This window comes from Lissotriton helveticus, chromosome 1_1 (genome assembly GCF_964261635.1).
Source record: "Lissotriton helveticus chromosome 1_1, aLisHel1.1, whole genome shotgun sequence".
In the NCBI taxonomy this organism is placed as follows: Eukaryota; Metazoa; Chordata; class Amphibia; order Caudata; family Salamandridae; genus Lissotriton; species Lissotriton helveticus.
In genome coordinates, this window is record NC_136057.1 from 1,439,740,533 (window position 1) to 1,439,760,205 (window position 19,673).

General features: G+C 43.6%; 1 protein-coding gene across 1 annotated transcript in view; it reads left to right on the forward strand.

Annotated features, from left to right (window-relative positions):
• ZSWIM4 (zinc finger SWIM-type containing 4) overlaps window positions 1–15,842 on the forward strand; it is a 39,841-nt gene extending 23,999 nt beyond the window's left edge. The window contains exons 6-14 of the mRNA XM_078685551.1: window positions 3,501–3,680; window positions 4,040–4,354; window positions 4,722–4,859; window positions 5,447–5,707; window positions 6,240–6,375; window positions 6,522–6,679; window positions 6,776–6,939; window positions 7,674–7,755; window positions 11,230–15,842. Coding sequence (XP_078541677.1) covers window positions 3,501–3,680; window positions 4,040–4,354; window positions 4,722–4,859; window positions 5,447–5,707; window positions 6,240–6,375; window positions 6,522–6,679; window positions 6,776–6,939; window positions 7,674–7,755; window positions 11,230–12,095 — 2,300 coding nt within the window. The 3' untranslated portion in view covers window positions 12,096–15,842. The remainder of the gene's footprint in view (window positions 1–3,500; window positions 3,681–4,039; window positions 4,355–4,721; window positions 4,860–5,446; window positions 5,708–6,239; window positions 6,376–6,521; window positions 6,680–6,775; window positions 6,940–7,673; window positions 7,756–11,229) is intronic.
• The last annotated feature ends 3,831 nt before the right edge of the window (window positions 15,843–19,673 follow it).

A 19,673-nucleotide genomic window follows, 5' to 3' on the forward strand; every position in this document is an offset into this window, starting at 1 on the left:
CACAATATCCGAGTTGCATAATCGGATATTGTGCTGCAAAACTAAATACTTATAAGGTCCCACAAGCGAGACCTATTGGCAATGCCAATGCTTGTTTCCCCTTGCAGTAGGTAATCAATATATAGATACATAACTACATAGAAAGGGTTGCATGTATATGGAAAATAATAGAGAGATATAAAGTTACATTTTATTGTCCCATATGTGCAAAAAAGACTTAACAGTTGCTGTACATAACGTTTATTTGTATTTTTTATTTATATATATATATATATATATACATCTTTCTTTGATAACTTTATTTCGGTCAGAGACCACAAAAATGTAATAAAATATATACAAGCACAATAATAAAACATAGATACATTAGAATTAAAAAGTTATTAAACTTTGGTTATCAAAGGAATAGTAAAGGATAAAAACAACAATCCGTTATTTCTTGTAGATAAAAATAGTTCTTCTCCGCCACATGCCTAGTAGAAACCGGGAGACTGCAAAAACAATGGGAGGGGCAGTGTCATGAGTTAGCACTCTACAAGCGTGTGCACAGTGTCGGAAACCAAGATTTTTGCATAATGGAATGATCCAGCATGTTCGAATTTCACTATATGCTGGACAGAAGAAAAGGATATGTACAATGTCTTCTCTGGCATAATTACAGGCAGGGCAGTTGGCATTTGTCGTTTTTGCCCTTCTGGAAGTCCGTGCCCCTACCGGTAAAGAGCCGTGCCTCAATTGGATGTACAGTTTTCTTGCTAGTGGGGGCTGCATATATATACATTATTTTTTTTCTTTGTTTAGGCTGGTGGGGTATGCAATTTTGTTCTTATTTTGTGTTTTCCCAGGTATTTCAATAGTGAAGCACTTGTAGATACAATTGTTATGATTATATATACACATTGCGATAGAATAAATAAAGCAGAGACTCCTAATCATATAATCAAATAACTTTGCAGTGACCTATATACGTCTTAAGAATATATTTTATTTATATATTTTAATCCTAAGTTATATACATTTGTTAAGCAGACCTACAAGTATCTATATATTTTTAAACTATAAGTAGTATAAATATTTGTGCTAAAAATGCACATATCTAAATACATATAATCAAATTATACATGTATATGCTGTACATTTTTGTTTTGGGTATGGTGGTCACATAGGAAAGTGCCAACTCTTGAGTACTCTTCTGAAGATAAAATGGTTATCTGTGGATCTTATCTGTTTGGGGGTAACTAATTCTATAGTTTGGCTGCTTCAACAGAGAAAGATTTACCACCCATGTTGTTTTTTCTTGTATGCTGGTGTTTTGAGATGAGGTGCCAGTCTGGAGCGTAGATCCTTTGTTGCATGTATTTGATTATTGTATTCCTGAAAAAGTATTCAACAGTTGTTATTAAACAATCTCAGTGGCAGCCATATTAACACAAAGAGAAATAGGACAGTGTTCGAAGACCTGGTGGATGTTTAGCATTGGCTGATGAATTAAAATCCGTGTCGAAATGTTAGGCTATCTTCATGGTGTATGTTTCCATGCTCCTAGTCTAAATGTGACTCTTTACTGTAGTTATTCTGAAAATGTGGCATGGAACTGCACGTTTGGATCAACTGCAGATATGCACCCCCATGGGCATTACTAAGGGTTTAGTGCTTAAATTACAGATTAGTGTGATGCTAGATTTACAAAGTAGCACCCAGGTTCTGTATTTAAAACTGCAAAAAGTTAAACAAGGGCGTTGGGGAAAGGAAAGCAGACCAGATACCAAAAAAAAAAACTGAGTCTAACCATGGCTGCTACTTAGATCCCAAATCAAGCACTCTGTTAAAGTGCAGTCTTCCACTGGCAGTTTTCAGGGAGGATCCTTAGAAAGATTTGTTATCGATTTCCACATACTAGTGAAACAATGTTGCATTCATCTGTGAGCCCCAACATTTCATTTATTTTTCTGTAATACCCCTTGTTATCACCATGGTTACTAGATGGATGGACGACATTCAATGAACAATTTACATAGATAATCTCTCTAAGCAAAATTCTTTTGTGTGCCTGAAGTGGCAGGTTTAATGTGCATACATCTGGTGTAATTGCTGTTGGTACATTTTTGTAAGCACCGCCATTTTGGCTGGCTTCTGAAGTGGCTTTAAGTTGCTGGTTTTGGTCTACCATATGAGCCCACTAACACAGCCTGTTTTAGGCATTCTATATTGGTCAGATTTTGAAGGGAGTGATAGGTTTGCATTCAAACAATACGGCAGATCCTAGTAAGAGGTTGCAAATGTGGCTATAGTTTCCTGTGGCTAGCTTCGGAGTGTGCCAGTCATGGCCGAGTGTGAGAACTGATTCAGTGCTGCCTTGACATCCGAGCATTGTTTGGACGGGGGTCAGTTGTTTCTTAATCTGGTTGGGTGGTGGGAGACTGTACCAGTTATCAGTTTAGGACTGATACGCTGTACCCAGAATAGGTTGGGTGCTCCCACCCATTGATTGGATTGTGGCTAGCTTTGGGTAGGTGGTGTCAAGTGTCTGCTTTCCGTTGGATGATCATTAAATGTAATGGGGTGACCCTGTAACCCTCAGAACCTGGGTGGGTAGTAAAACAATCAATAATGGTTCTGTCGGACCGAAATACACAATGATACAGTATTCCAATTATATTACTTCATAGGTATGTCCCTGTACGGGTACATATACAGTGGTACTTATACCAAAGGCAAACAAAAAGAAACACTCTGACCACAGTGAAAAAGAAAGTAAAGTTTTAGTCATATACTTTATTATTTTTTGGATTGTTAACAAACGTTAATAATGCTGTCCAAACGAACATTAAACATATACATTACAAAACACGAAGATTTGTGCAAGACTGATATACATTAGAACATGCATACAAAAATGCGTAATGGAAAAATTATTGAAGAATGCCAACTATATGTGCAATAGTCCAACAGGTTAGTCCATACATTCTTGGTCCTAGTAGACGTTGTATAGTTGAATCTCAAAAGGGGGTGTGTCGACGTTTCGACCCTGGGGGGTGATGCGCTGATTTGTGCGCATCAAGAGCGGGTCATCATCAGGACTGGATAGGTATAGGACAGCCTTCTGAGGACCACGATTCCTATTTATTGCCTGGACCTGTACTTGGGATGGTGCTGATCAGCCGACTCGGCAACTATCGCCGTGTTTCTTGGATCTATAATTTAATTAAGATAAAAAACTGGATGATTCAAGGTTGCACAGGTGGGGATTTTTCAGCGGTGCATCGATAGATTTGGTGAGCGAAGATTGCCTGAGTCTTTCTCCGTCGAATCCTTACACTGGAATGCCCTATGTTGGATGATGGCAGGCTGTACGCTGCATTGGTTGGGGTTGGCTTTGGTTCCATAGAGTATACTTTCCTTTTAACCTCCACCCTGTCTTCTTGGTATCCCTAGGTATCTTCCTTGTGTGGTATTTTTATTTTTGTCAGTGTGTTAAACTCTTTCATCTCTTACTACAGGTGCTCTGTGGGTGTGTGTTCTCCTAAACCCTCACTGTAAAGCCGAAGAGAGAGCAGTGTGGCTCGAGCTTCTCAAGAAATGGAATAACATGGATGTTTGCCCGCTAGAAGAAGGAAACTACTCTTTTGACGCTCCCGGAGCTAGCTCAGGCTTTCAGTTCCCCTCGAGCCAGCATCAAGGTACAGTTACAGTAGACCGATGGAAAGAAAAAAATGTAACCTTGTCATTTGACCTCTGAGAGGTTTTCTCTTGCCTCCTTCGTTTGAACTATAACACAGTTGAAAGCCAAGTGCTTTCCATCTTTTTCAAAGCTAGGCCTAGTGTAGTCGTCCGTTCCTTGTTTTGTTGTTTGATTTGTGATATATCCACTCCTTTGAATTTAGGACATGAGCGTCCATGCTGACACTCCCTTTAGTACTATTGACATCTAGCACCTATGTTGACACCTTGGTAAAGTAGCCTTTAGGATGCAAAAGCTTTCCTGGCACATTGTCCAATATCTCACTGAGGTCTGCTTTTTCTTAATCTCTTGCTGCAGGTGGTACCCGTCAGACAGTTTTTGGACGTGCCATTAAGGCGGGTGAACTACGCTGGGGTGATGCCCACCTACAGAAGATTCTGGGCAGCGAGTATTACAGCCTGGGTATGAAGAGTTGTGGTGACAAGCTGTCCTTCGACCCACAAGGCCGCCCGCTCTGGTTAGGGGATCACTTCCCTATGGCTTGTGCCCGTGTGGATGCCCTGCGCTCTCATGGATACCCCAAGGAATCCCTGCGGCTGGCTGTGGCAGTAGTGAACACCATGCGGCTCCAGCAGCGCCACCAGCTGGAAGCATCCAAGCAACAGAAGAAAGGTGAGTGAATAAGAACTGGAATATAGATGGGCTATTGTTACTTGCATGGTATGGAGAAGGGGTTTGGAGGTGACTAGTATGGTGAGTAGGAGGAAACTATTGTGCAGTGAGTCAAAGTTGGTGGTGTGGATGGATGTTGAGGGAGTAATGCAGTGTTGTAGGAAAGAGGGACATTTAAGATGTTCTTAGCTTTTAGAGGATGATTAGTGTGCAACAGATATTGCCACCGAAAGGGACCCTAAAAATTGTGGCCAATATTGCAGTGCAGTATCCCTTGCATGGCTACTCTTGGAGCTTAAGGAGAGAAGGAGTTTCTCCTATGGAGTGAGAAACCAAATTAAGGCTGACTTCTCTTGTTTCTTTGTAGAGCTTCTGCAAAAAGGCACAACAACCATCACCAACCTGGAGGGTTGGGTTGGGCACCCTCTAGATCCCATTGGGTGCCTGTGCAGAACTTTCCTTGAGGCATCTCGGACAGATGAGGAGGGTCTTGCACTGTATGCTGGTAAGTAGTCCTTGTCATGCGGGGTGAAAAGCAGCCAACTTAACTTGTGCATATGGGCGTCAGGAAGTCTCGACTCTGTAGAACAGGCTTGTGCAAGGGGGAGATGTTGCTTGCTAAAGAATAATTGTGGTCAGGAGTTTAATGTCTAGTTACGGGGGATGTCTAGTTACGGGGGATATATTTTCTGAATCTTTGTCTGGTTGGAATGTGACTTTCCTGGTTGAGGAATGTTGTCCCTTTTTGTAATTCTTTTGAGCAGTGCATGCATTAAGTCTTCGCTGTGTACTAGATCTAGGGTGTTCAAGGCTGTCCACCAGAGCTAGATACATGTAAGATAAATATACATACAATGAATCCAATTGGAACTCATTTACATAACTATTTCTATCCGGAAAGTCTCTAATGGATCCAGTCCTTCTGGCCCTTCAGGATCATGCCTGTAAAAAATATTTCCGTATTTATGGACATTTGGAGAACCCATGTGCCCCGGTTCCTTAGCATTGTCTTTGTGCTCCTTCTGTTTGCTCCATTCACATTTGAGAGAAAACATTTGGTGTTTGTGACATGTGGACTGTCTCTTGCCTCAGATTCCACAGTAGAAATGAAGAAGGTGGTGTACCAACATGTGCCAGTCCCTTCCAATCCCAGCTCTGGTGAATCCTACTTTAGCCTGGCTTTGGAGGTGGCCCTCATGGGCTTGGGGCAGCAGCGGGCTATGCCGGAGGGACTGTACGCTCAGGACAAGGTGGTGCGCAGCGAGGAACAACTTCTTGCACTCCTGGCTGAGATGGAGCTGGATGAGAAGCTGGTCCAGGTGCTGAGGAAGCAAGCTCTTCTGCTGCTGGAAGGTAAGTGTGGTGTGGTAGTACTTGAGGTAGATCTACATTGGGGAGGCTGAAAAGATAAATGACAGAAGTAGAAAATGGTGGAGTTCCGGTAATGTGCATGTATGGGAGTGGTTCTAGCATATCAGGGCAAGTGAAACGTATGCCTCTGCTAGTGATTTAAAGTATCCAAGGGGACACATTCTATAATGCATCGAATCATTCAATCATCAGTTTACTACCCGAGAAAAACGTCAAATACCTCTGGCTGAGTGAAAACACGTTCCCCAAACTCCTCCAGTAATTGCTAACTTTCTTGTGGATCCTCCTGACACCCAGAGATATTCCATCAAGTAAACTATTTATTTCGAGGATGATATTGAAGATCAAAGAAAGGGTCCATTTGTAAAGGTTCGGTGTAATGTGTGATAGCACCAAGTTGCTGTGTAATTCTGTGTACACAAGAGATTTCACTCTTTGGGTGCATATATTTGCTTTGTTTTAAAGCGGGCACTCTGCATGGGCAATGATTTTCTGACTTTATTTTGCTTTCAAGGTGGGCCTTTCAGTGGATTTGGTGAAGTGGTCTTCCGGGAGAGTGTACCAATGCACACCTTTGCCCGATACCTCTTCACTGCTCTCCTGCCACATGATGCTGATTTGGCTTACAGGGTCGCTCTTCGAGCAATGAGGTAAGTCATCCGCTGCCTTCTTCTCTGAATGTCCAATTTACCTCTAATGCAGTCTCAGAACCCCTCTGCTGTATGTCCTGTGCTCTGTCTCTCACTGCTTTGAAATCCTGTGTTATCATAGCCTTTAATTCTTCTTTGCCTTTCAGACTTCCTGTGCTAGAAACAGCGATGAGGGCTCCAGATCTGCTGCACCACAACCCCCTAGACTCAATGATGGCGAACCGCTTTCCTCGATGGTTCATCCTTGGCCACTTAGAAACGCGTCAGTGTGAGCTGGCATCTGCCATGCTCACCACTGCCAAGGGTAAGGTTGGTTCTGTCTGTCTGTCTGTCTGTCTGTCTCTGTCTGGAGAGACTTGAGTTGTTCACCAGCTTACATCTTTAATCTTCCTTCCCCCAGGGGACCCAAAGTGGCTGCACACAGTGCTGGGATCCATCCAACAGAACATCCACTCCCCTGCGCTGCTCTTCAAGTTAGCACAGGATGCTTGCAAGACCGCCACGCCTGCAAATTCCCCTCCGGACAGCAGCCTCCTAGGCATCTCCCTAGAGCTTGGCCTTCAGGTAGGAGTTTGTTGTGTGGTGTCTTCTGCAGCAGGAGTGTCTGCTGGCCGACTGTTTAGTAAGAATATGAGCCTCTATCTGGACATTCTCTACCTGTATGGTATGAACCTAGATGAAGAGCAAGGAAGTCTCAACAGTGGACATGAGTGGTGATAGTAGTGTTCTTGTGTAGGTTTGTTGTACTCTTCGAAGAGATGTCTCCATTTTCTTTCTAAATTCCTGGATTGTAGGAGCTGTTCTAATGTCAATAGTGTGCTCCCCCTTAATCAATACAAATGGAACCTGTGGTTGAGACAGAAAAAGGCCCAGGAAAGCAGACACTGAGCTTCCAGAAGTGGAATGTAGAAGCATCATTGGTGTGTAGGCACTGCAACCTGAGTTATTGGGGACGGGAAGGGGGCTCTGAGGGAGTCTCATTAGACCATACCACAATTGCAAACTTTTAAAAGAAGGTACTTTCTTAGCCAACAACTAGCTGGCTGGATAAAGGGCAACTTGTGAATCATGCTGAGGAGAGCAGTGGTAGTGCTGCCTCTAATATTATATAGTGCAATGTTAACTGCGGTTGCCCAATTCAGTGGTCCCATCAATAAAATATAGAGGAGGTGTCTGGTGTGTTTAGGCTCTGCATTGATGACGGAGCTTCCACCCTCTGACAAATTGCAAAAAAAGTTTTGCCTGGTAATCCAGTAACCACATGATGCTCTTTATAATGCGTGTTGCTTCTCTTGCAGGTGATGAGGATGACTCTGAACACTATGACATGGCGGCGGAGGGAGATGGTGCGCTGGCTCGTTAGCTGTGCAACTGAAATCGGTAAGAAAGGGAGGATGCCTCACAATCTCCAGCCCATCATCAGTTGCCACCCACTGACTGGGAGAGGAATTTGGGTGGTGTTCAGTGTTCCAGACTGGATTTGAGGGAGGGGAAGTTTACATTTTTTTTTTTTTTTTTTGTACATGCATGCATATTGTATTAGGAAGCAAATATGCATCTGTTTCCGGGTACGAATAGTTGTCTAGTTAATGCTAGTAGACTCTTTGTCTCTGTTGGTTAGTCTCTCTGTACTTATTTGCGATTTGTTGTTTCAATAAATGTATCTGTACTTATTTCTTATGTTTATGAAAGGTTCAAAAACAAGTTTATTTAGATAATTGTCCATAAAACATTCTAAAAAGTACACTTTAATTAAAACCTTTAAATGAACCCCCCTCCTCACCGCCCCATCCCCATTACATTCCATTTTTAAAAATTCTGTTTAACAATTCGTAAGAACCGAGAAATCCCAACTGCCACATCTAAATATCGCATCTCAGACTGTAACTCCACCGCTTTGTTCCTATGAAGAGTATCATATTTAAAAAAACAAGTTCTTAAAAACTTGATCCGATTTGCAAGATAAAAAGCGCAGTCCATAAGAATATGCGTAATAGTACATTTAACTCAACGGGCAAGGACAAAGACCACTATTATTCTGCACCCCAATCCTATATTGGTGGGGATGAAAAGATTGGATTACATCCCACCGAATCCTTAGGATTTCTTTTCTCAAACCTGGATCTGGTAACTGCAATAAATAAGAGAACACAATCCTGGCCAAATGAAGCAAACGAGAAGCTAATAGATTTCTTCTTTAAATATAATAAATCACATTGTTGTGACACCATAGCTGCAGATTCTCTCAATACTCGTTTGCCTGGGAAAGTGAGCCAGGATGGGACTGAAACACTATTTAAGTGGAGGTTCTTCATTGCAGTTATTCTAGTTCGAACGGCCTTTGCCCAAATCCTTTCACTGCTTTGCCTCTCTTCCCAACACAATTTGGAGACTTTAACCACCTCTTCATTCTCCAGCAGGGTGTTAAAGTATTTTAGAGCCCGAGCGGCGGCTGCCATGTTCCAAGAGACCAGACTGAACTCTCTCCTTATAGCCTGAACCATGGTACCTTGTAGGAGTGTGCGAAATCTTTTAAGCACTACCCCTTCCAGTCTGTCTCATTCAAGGTTGGATCAAGAGAGAATACCTCTCCCCCATACAGGCCTATCGGTGGGATCTTCCCTTCATAGGCCTTTAAAAGTGGGATATGGGATAGCCCCCCGAATCTGCCATTGAATCCCGATAAACAGCTTGCCTGCAATAGGGCCTTCTGCCTATGTTTATGAAAGTTTTTTTCCCGTTGTGTGCTTCTTTGTGTCACTGAAGCATTTGTCTTCCACTTTGTGTCTTGTCTGCTTCAATCCCTCCTTTAGTCAGTTTTCTTCACTTTGTGTTTGTAATTGGGCCACCTTTCACTCGGACTGCCGCTGTTCATTCAATCTTTTCCTTTGTTGATTTGGGCCTCTGCTGTTTAGCTCGAGCCTGGGCATCACATGCACTGCTCTGCGAGTCATGCTGTATTCAAGTATGGACTTGAAGCTTCGCCCACTCTCTGACCATATTTGTCATTGGCTAGTGACACTGTCCTTTGTAAATGCTGGCTTCAGATTCGTTAATAGGCTTGTTAGTCCCTCCTTAGTACTGCCTTGTCTCCATTTGTAACCTCCCAGTAGGACTGACCCTTTTACTTGGGTTGTTACACGGTTTGTCTTATTTAGCCTGTAAGCGCTATTTTCTTTAATGAGTTTCTCCTACTGCAGGCACGACCTGCTTTCCTGCAACATTCGGCGCGCCATGCATACTTTCACTTTCCAAGCGGCCTGGGTCAATGGGGGCAGCTTATTTGAAATTAAATGGGTCTCGTTTGACTTATTGACATTGTAAATGACCATGCCTTTTATTTGCGTTAATTATCAAAATTGATTAAAAAAAAAAGCATTATCATTAATAATGCCAATAGCTTAAACTCTCAAATGCGAGACCGCTTGTTTTTATAGATGGGTAGGTTGTGGTAGTACTCTTATTGGTCATATTAAATATTTTTGGTCTATGCTTCCCTATCAGTCTGTGCTGGCTCCCCTATGTCCATGTGTCTTTATTATGTGTGTCTTAGTTTCAAATGTGTTTCAGTGCTTCCTTACCAGTTTCCAGTGCCCTATTTTAAATGTGAATTGAGTAGGCTGGGCTGGCTCATAAAGGTCATTTGCATTTTAGCTGTCTGTTTTAGTTGTCTCGTGCCTGTCTGCATCTACTGCTGTGGGTCCAATAATGCGTTGCTTGAGCACACCCTGCTCTGCACAGGAGTTGACGTAGCCTTTATAACGATTCAAAAGGGGGTGGTGATGGACAGAGTATCTGAATTAAGCAGAACACTCCTACCCTATCCAGTAAAGAATTGGCTTGGTAGTTTGGTCTGCCCTGTTCCCATGATTCACTGGGCCAGGGACAGACTAATTTGCATATAGCCAGGTTCTGAACTGGGATGGTGCAGTGAGCTAAAAAAACGGTGATGGATCAAGCCCTGATCTGTTGACTGGGTAGGAGTGTTCTGATTAACTCAGATACTCTGTCCATCACCACCCCCCCCCCCCCCTTTTTGAAATTATTTTGGCCACCATGAGTGTAGAAGGGTATGCTCAGACATGAGTCCCTTGCTCATTGCACCATCAGGATTCAAGCAAGCCGGGCCGAAGACGGCTGTAATGCCAGAAACCGGTCCCCGGAAGCTTGTTTCCTTTCCAGTGAAGAATTGGCTTGGTAGTTTGGTCTGCCCTGTTCCCATGATTCACTGGGCCAGGGACAGACTAATTTGCATATAGCCAGGTTCTGAACTGGGATGGTGCAGTGAGCTAAAAAACGGTGATGTTTCAAGCCCTGATCTGTTGACTGGGTAGGAGTGTTCTGATTAACTCAGATACTCTGTCCATCACCACCCCCTTTTTGAAATTATTGACGTAGCCTTTATAAGCAGTTTGGCTGAGGCTTTCTGGTGCGTTTTCTTAATGTATTTTTTCCAACTGAGTATGGAGTCGAGTGTCACCCCTAGGTAGAAAGGCTGTGAGAAATGGAAAAAAAGAATATATGTTGCATAATACTGAATTAATCAACCTAAGCAATAGCACAGTGGCCATTTTTGAGCCAAAGCATAAGAGGCTGTGTAGGGCCTTCTTCAAGGTTCCATGTTCTTTCACGAGTGTAGGGAGCAGCGAAGCAGGCTTGATCTGAATAAGGTTGGTGGGTCCATGTGCCATTCGGGGCTGTGAATTAAGTGGTGTGTAGCTTCTTCCAGACCCTATGGGGAATGGTTGCTCTGGGGCCGTGAGGATGTTTCCTCCAGCACAGTAGGCTGGTTAAGCTGTATGAATGTAAGTTACATGGCCATTCTCTTCCTTAACATTGTGTTTTGTCCTCTAGGTGTGCAGGCCCTGATGAACATCATGCAAAACTGGTACTCCCTGTTCACGCCCATCGAGGCCACGACCATTGTGGCGGTTACGAGCACCACGCACTCCACGCTGCTGCGGCTGAGCTTGGACTACAGCCAGCGAGAGGAGCTGTGCAGCTGCGCCCGCACCGTGGCCCTGCAGTGCGCCATGAAGGACCCCCAGAACTGCTCGCTGCCGGCGCTCACACTGTGCGAGAAGAACCACGCCGCCTTCGAGGCGGCTTACCAGATCGTCCTGGACTCGTCCAGCACCAGCATGGGCCACTCCCACCTCTTCACGGTAGCCCGCTACATGGAGCACCGAGGCCTGCTGCTCCGGGCCTACAAGCTGGCAATGCTGGCGCTCTCGCACCTCAACATCGCCTTCAACCAGGACACCCACCCTGCCGTGAATGACGTGCTCTGGGCCTGCTCGCTGAGCCACTCGCTGGGGAAGAACGAGCTGGCGGCGGTGGTGCCGCTGGTGATCAAAAGTGTGCAGTGCGCCCCGGTCCTCTCGGACATCCTGCGGCGCTGGAGCATCCCCACGCCCGGCCTGGCGGGCCTCCCCGGACGCAGGACTTCGGGCAAGCTGCTGGGGACGACGGAGAAGGCCCCGCTCTGCCAGCTGCTAGACGCCGCCATGACGGCCTACATCAGCACCACCCACTCGCGGCTCACGCACATCAGCCCGCGGCATTATGGGGAATTTATAGAGTTTCTGTGCAAAGCCCGGGAGACATTCCTTCTGGCCCCCGACGGACACCTGCAGTTCGGGCAGTTCCTGGACAACCTCAAACAGACCTACAAGGGCAAAAAGAAGCTGATGCTGCTGGTGCGGGAGCGCTTTGGCTGACGCCAGGCCTTTGTGTGGGACCCCTGCCTCGTACGGGCTCTCTTGTAAGACGATGGGACTCTTGTGCAAATTGGTGCCCGGCTCACTGAAAGCCACTCTTTCCTCCGTTTTTATTTTTATTCTTTATAAAATGGTTGATATTTAATTTTATATTTATTTATTTAACGAAGAGGAGGGGAGTGCTAGAAGGACTTGGTTTATGCTGTGGTCAGTATTACTCTGCAACGTAACTCCAGCAAACTGAAGGATAACCAAGAAACTGTCACACCGTGTTGTGGCCTCCATGTATTCCATACCCACCATTGCGGCATACCTGATCCAAGCATTGCCGTACGTGTAGACTTTATTCCTAGCATATTCCTGCACAAGCGGAGCCTGCTGGCAACTTTGAGGCACATGTGGACTCCCTTGTGAGCATATCTGCACATCTGGGCTCCGCACTGAACATTTCTGCACCCGCAGGCTCTGCCGCCAGTGTCAACGTACCTGTGGATCAGCCCCAGTGCCCCTTCACCCGTGGACCCCGTGCACAGCATTGCAGATTGGGGCCTGCACTCCCAGCATTCCTAGTTGTGTGTGTTCTGCTGCAGGGCATTCTGCACGGATGGAGTCTGCGCCTCACCTTCTGGCCCAGGCAGACTCGCTCCCACGTCCTGCACGTTTCCGCTCCAAACATTCCTGCATGTGCTTAATCATTTCTTGCCGTTACTCGGAGTGCTCGCCCATTGTTAGATGCGTTGTGGCAGACCGCAGTGGAGTCCATTATTTTTAAAAATTAAATTCAATGGAATTGTTTATTGTTTGCTTCCGATTTGGACCGTCTGGTCCCACTTCGATGGCTGCTCCTGGTGGAAGCTACGGGCAGCTCATGGCTATGTTTGAAGTGAGACTCTAGAGGCGTTGACTGTTGAAATGGACAGCTTCCAGTTGCTGTCATATTGGACCCTCTGCCACGCCTGACCATGGGTGTTTACGGACAATGAAGCAGGAAGCCCTGGGCCCTTCTCTTCCTAATGTGTACCTTAAGCTGCTGGGTGTCAAATGGAAGGTACTGCAGGCCTTTTCAGGGAAATGGTGGAGACATAGTACATTGGTGTCATACCTGCTTGGCTGTCGGAGTGAGAGGGTCATCCCAGATCTCTGTCATTTTTGTGTTTTTAAGATTTGAGCATAGCACATCTTTTCGTGGATGCAAACGGGCCACTTGCGTCTTCTCACTATGGTATCATTTATTTTAGAAAGTTATTCTCTCCTATTCTGTTTGTGAATGATCCCGGACTCGAGCCAGTACCTCAAGAGAAGCTGCACTGACCACTGCCGCCGCCTCCAGGAGTAGGGTTCTCCCTTAGTGACTCAGTATTGCTCAAGAAAAGGGACAGTGAATTTATCCTTGATGTGGTGCCCACTTTGGCATCCTCACTCCTTTTGAATTTGAATACTCCGGTTTAAGACATGAAGCTGTGCTTGATGCACACTTGTTAATACTCCATTGCCGCCTCACAATAAGGTGCTTAGATTTCATACAGCCCTTGCTTAATGTTGTCCAGTTAAATACATCGCTAAGCCCCCCCTGTTGCACATATAGCCTCCTAGCTTTCTGCCAGTATGTCTGCCCTCTCACTCCTCTGGATTCGTACAGCTGGTACCCTTGAGTCTACATTTCTTAGCGTATTGCTCTACACCTACAGGATAGAGATCTATACTATAATACACTTGGTGTGTATATGCCATTGCTCTGATGTGGAAGGCACAGCCTACTGTCCCACTTGACTTTCTGCTTTCCATGTACTGACTTGGTTGTCTCATTGAAACTGTCACCAATTTTGATCTTTCACTGGATTGACTGGATCCCCTTTTGTCGCCACTCATTTGCCGGTTATCCCAGGCTTTGTCTTGCAGTGGCCCACAATGTACCCCTGGGCACTAGGACTTTTCAAGTGTTCTGTTTATAGAAGCACTTTAGAGACACCTTCCAAATAAAGCAATAAGTTTTCCACCCCACTCAGATATTTTGTAACCTGCTTACCCATAACTTAATCTTGGAGTTAAAGTAGTGCCAAGAAGGACTGCGCTTTTATGGAATGCACTGGGATTCTATCTATGGACTCTCAACCTCACTAGGGCGAGCCCTGCAAGGCTGATGTTTGAACTTGCCCAGCCCCAATTGTGTCCACTTCTCAATGTCCTTTCTATTTCATGCGATTGTTCTGGAATTGAGTCGCACATCTGGCCTGCTCGTTAAAGCCTTTCTTGGTACGTTTGTTCCAAGCCTTCCAACTTTATCATATAATTAAGCTTTTGGGAAAGTAGACTAGAGTACTTGGGCCCTTCATATATTCCTCTCGATTACGGTGCACAGGCCCTGTACATTTTATTCTTCCGTTTTTCACTGCACTGGCCCTGCCGATTTAAATTGCGTATGTTAAAATACGCTAGCTTCATAAAGTTCTCCTGTCAAAAATACAATACGCTGACCTTGCAGATTTCTCTATTTAAGTTATGATGCAAGAGTCTTAAAGATTTTGGCCTTAGTTTTAGATCAAAGGACCATGGCAACTTTACTCTTTTAAGTTACGATTCATTGGCCACTGCAGGTTTCACTTATCGATTTTCATGATGCACCTTTCAATATTCTGTATTTTGATGCACGGTTCTTGTAAAATTACAAACTTTCACTCTTTGGAATATAATCCAATGCACTCCAGATTTCACTTTTAGATTTGGATGCAAAACTTGTAGACTTTGCAACTAGGTTTCCACAGAGGGTCCCTTTATATTTTACTTTTCTGCATTAAGGTAAATGGCCCCTGCACATGTCACCTTTAAGATTTGGAATCACAACCTGTAAAGTTTACTTTTCTAAATCGGGTTAAATTAACCCTGCAGACTTTTTCCTTTGAATTATGAGTCATTCGCTCGATAGAATGAACTCTTTTAAATTGTGAATCATTAGCCTTGCAGGTTTCACCTTTCTAGCTTTCGTTACATGGGCATTTCAGATTTCCAGAAGGGGTCTTAGATTGCCATATCAGTTATGTCTGGGGCTTACCTCCTATATATTCCACCCCTTCCTTCTAATATTTAAAGAGCGCAAAGCATTGACCGCCACTAATCATGGAACAGTGTTGGGGATGGTGGGGGTTGCCAGAATATGCTTGCTTTTAATACATCAAAATGTGTTGTTTACCTCACAGGCATCTGCAGCACAGAGGGGACACGCCCTTACTCACAGGGGCATACCTCATGCCTCACCTGCCCCTTGCCACCTGAAAAAGTTGAGGGGTTTACCTCATGTTGGCCACACCTCTGGACATGGTAGGGGCCGCCCCCAACCTTGTGAAAATTTCTTGCTGTTGCCTCTTTTCTCCTGCTCCTCAGCATGTGGTTTGCTGAGTGCGGCGTAGCTGGCTGGGTCCCAGTTCCTCGGCCGCCCATGCCTCCAATTTCCCTACACTGTATAAATTCTCAGGAACAAATCCGGAGCGCCCAGCTCCTCTGGGTCCAGAAGCTTGCTATGAAGTCTGATATAATGATTGATTGACCTATTAAATATATGGACTGGGAAAGATTAACCTTTTACTTTGCAATATGATGTTCAGAGAGAGGGGGGCCTGCTTGCTCACACTAACCTGGGTGGCATCCCCCCACACTCCTTACTTTACTATAAAGTTTGTTAATTTTTGTAATTTTGTTTTCTATTTATTGAATTGTTCTTGTGTTTTTGTAAAATATAACTTGGGAGAAAAATAATTGTGGTCCAAATTTTTTGGGTGTGAATATGCTTTACATTTTTGTCTCGCTTTTGCTGTCTGTTTATTCTCAATCCTCTTATTGTTCTCCTCTAATCTTTTGGTTCAATATTTATTGCTTTTTTAATGATCTCTTCTTTGTTTCTGCCACTCTTTTGTCCGTCAACTTCAATCATCAGAAAAGGCATTAACAGAGCAAGAAAAATAAGGATATTAAAGGTATCCAAGGAATGACAAGACGAGTAACGGAACTGTTTAAAAGTGATTTTGTCGAAGAGGAAAATGTTAAAATACAGAGAGGGTTAGGCTTTTAAAGTCTGAGGCATTGAAGACAATTCATGAACCCATTGAACATGGGGCTCATGTGTCCTATATTTGTGCTTCCTCAGTCTCTTGGTATGCCCCTGCTTACCAGTCGTTCCTAGGTGTCTGTCCATTTTTGTTTCTCTCCTTTTCCTCTTCATCACTAACTTTTGTATTCGTGCCATTACCTTTCTCTTCCATGCCTTCTCTTCCCCTGCCCTCAACTGTCTTTTCGTTAATTTTTCCTTAACTGAATGTCACTTTACCATTTTTCCCTATTTGTTTGCCCCATGGCCTCTCTGTGGTTTTCTACTTGCATAACTTTGTCGCATTTACCATCAACTTGAATTAAGAGACTTTTCAAGTTGTCCCTGAACTGCAACTGAAAGTTTTGCTATAAAAAATGCACGCTTGGTATTCTTGTTCACTTTTCAAAGCAAAAACTTTAATTCAATGAGCTAAAATCCTGTTGTCACAGTGGAGATGTAAAAGCAGTCAGCACTTGAAAGGCAGAAGAAATATCCCCCATTTATTGAGGAAATTGGATTTTCAAAAGATGGCGGCGTCTAATGAGTGTGAGGGGCAAAACCATTCTGATTTTGACCTTGAAGATGTTTCTTCTTACAGTTTTGAGGCACACTGATGTATCTCGCAAAAAGAGGTCTGACCCGAAGTTTGTCTTGCAGCAAAAGACTTTCAGAACAATCCAAAGAGAAAACATTCAAGTCTGTACTTAAACAGCAGAAGTTGAGCTCTTTGAGTGAACACAAAGATTTCGTACAAGAACAAATATTCAATGCTGTAGTGTCTGAAGACATCAGTTCTGCTTCGGAGGATGATCAAGCTTGAAGGGATGAGGCGGGGTTGGAGACCATGATTTGAACTCTAAAGAAAAGCAGCTGGAGGAAAACAATTTTCCAACATTGCTGACCCTAAGAAGAGAGGAGACATTCTAGCAGAGATAGTTAACCCGATTAAAATATCAGAAGAAAAGATTAAAAAGGCTATTTCTGCACATAAAATACCAAAGCCATTCTGGCAAACCTCTTCAACTGTGTGACAAATGGCACAATTCTTTTGAGAACTTTCTCGTTGCAATTGATGCTGAGAAATTCAATGCAAAAAGAAAGGCCATTCTATATAGCAATTTGGGTATTGAGGGACAGAAAGTGTTTTGACAAACTACTTCTGATAACGTCATCAGGACAAGGTGAGAGCTAGAATGAATACTTATAAGCCATAACCAGACTGAAGAGCAAATTCACAGAACAGCCATGTGTATTGGAAAGATTTAGTGTCAACAAGAGAAAACAATCAGCAGATGAGTCGGTGGAAAATGCATCTGTGTGCTCAGGATTTTGGCTGCAAAATGCAATTTTGGTTTATCTGTTGACGTATCCATTAGAGATCAGTTTGTATTTGGCTGCAATTCGAAGAAAGTTCAAGAGCAACTTCTTTCTTTCTGGGAACTAACATTGATGGAAGTTATCAACAAGGCAAAAGCAATCTAACTTTCCATTCTCTCCACTAGATGTATTTCTTCAGACTTAATGTCTCAACCTGTAAGCAATGTTCTGATTCCTGAATCCATTAACACTATATCATTCAGGTCTAAAAGTAACACATTTTAAGGTGAAAAGAGTACTGTTTTGCTACCGGTGTGGATCTAAGACACACCTTCGCAATAACCCTGTTTGCCCACTGTTAGTAAGAGATGCACCAAATGTCATAAGATGGGTAATTTTTTCAGAGGTATGCAGGAGTGATGGGGATATCACTCGGGTGGGGTCTGTTGACATTGCCTTTATCACAGAGGATTGTTCACAGGACCTATCCAGACTGGTACTTACCCTTGAAGTTGACACGATTGATTCTATTCCAATTAAGGGCCTATTTGTGATGTCTAAATTGGTGACGCTAAACTTGATATGATGGCAGATTCAGGTGTACCATATCACAATAATTTTGGATACCCTGTATAATCCACAACCAACCAAACCTTTAGAAAGACCAGATGTATTTCCAAAAGCTTACGGTGATAAAGACAATGATATGCTTGTCTTCTTTACGGAAAATGTTAAGTGTTTGGGTAGAGAAGCATACAGTAAAATCTACGTGGCTAAGAAAGGCAAATTAATTTTGGAGTGGTGTGATTTAGCAAGCTTGGGTTTGATGTTGGTTCCTGGATCATCCAATCCGGTCGGGGTGTGTGTGATATTAACTTGGCTTCTACACAAGATTCTGAAGATTATCTCCTTACTGAAATGTTGAACGTTTTTCCAGAAGTATTTTCCAATAAGAATTGGCGTGATTGATACATTTGAGTACAAAATCAAATTAAAGGAAAATGCTGTTCCTGTGTCACACAAAATCAGGTCTGTTCCCTTATCAGTTAGAAATGATCTTAAAATGTTACTGTATACCCTGGTAAAAGATAAGGTAATCACCCAGACTGACTCTTCTAAATGGATCAGTCCCATTGTAATAGATCGTAAAAAGGATGGTAATATTAGTCTATGTGTGGACATGCGCACTTTAAACTAAAATATTGTCCGTGATTGTCATCCATTGCATAAAATCAGTGATTTGCTATTGAATATCAGTGGAGCCAAGTTTTTCTCGCTTTTGGACCTCGCCTATGACCAGATTCCACTTGTTGCAGAATCCCAGCACCTTCTGACATTTATCACTCCTTTTGGGGCCTATAAATTCTTGAGACTTCTCTTTGGTCTGACTTCTGCAACAAGTGTTTTCCAAAAGTTCATGGATTCTGTATTGTCTGGAATCCTGGGAGCACAATCATATCAGGACAATGTCCTTATCTTTTCAAGTACGAAAGCAGAACATAAGTCCATCTTGTCAAACGTTTTGGAAGTATTTAGAAATGTTGGGATATATCTTAAACCTGACCAATGCAATATCTGCAAAACAAAAGTAGACTATCTGGGACTTCGTGTCTCTGACATGGGGATACATCCAAAGTTTTCATTAATACGGGCAATATAAGAAGTCCCTCCTCCCAAAGACAGAGATTCCCTCAGCGCTTTCTTGGGGATGAGTAAATTTTGAGTGAAAATCATTAAAGATTATTCCATTATTGTCCAACCCCTCAGAAATCTATTTAAAAAATGTTCAGTTTGTTTGGGATGAAATTGCTGACCAAGCGTTCAATACTATGAAAAATGTGATCATGAAAACACTAGCTTTTGTCAGCATTTAAACCGGGTGCCAGATGTTTGGGGACTGTTGATGCTAATCAAAGCGGCATAGGTGCAGTACTTTCACAGTCCTACAATAATAAAGAAATCTGAAAGAAACAGGTTAGTATTAGATTCCTTACCTTAGAATATCCCCAGGCGTCAGTCTGGATCCGGAAACTTTTGCGTAGCAGTACCCCTGCGCGTCGGTAGGCGTCGTCTGCAGGCGTCCCCTGCGGCTCCGCGTCGTCGTGCGCCGTGATGACGTCGCTGGAGTATATAGACGCCGCCTCCGCGCGCTGACGTCAGTTCTTCTTTTTTCCGCGCCA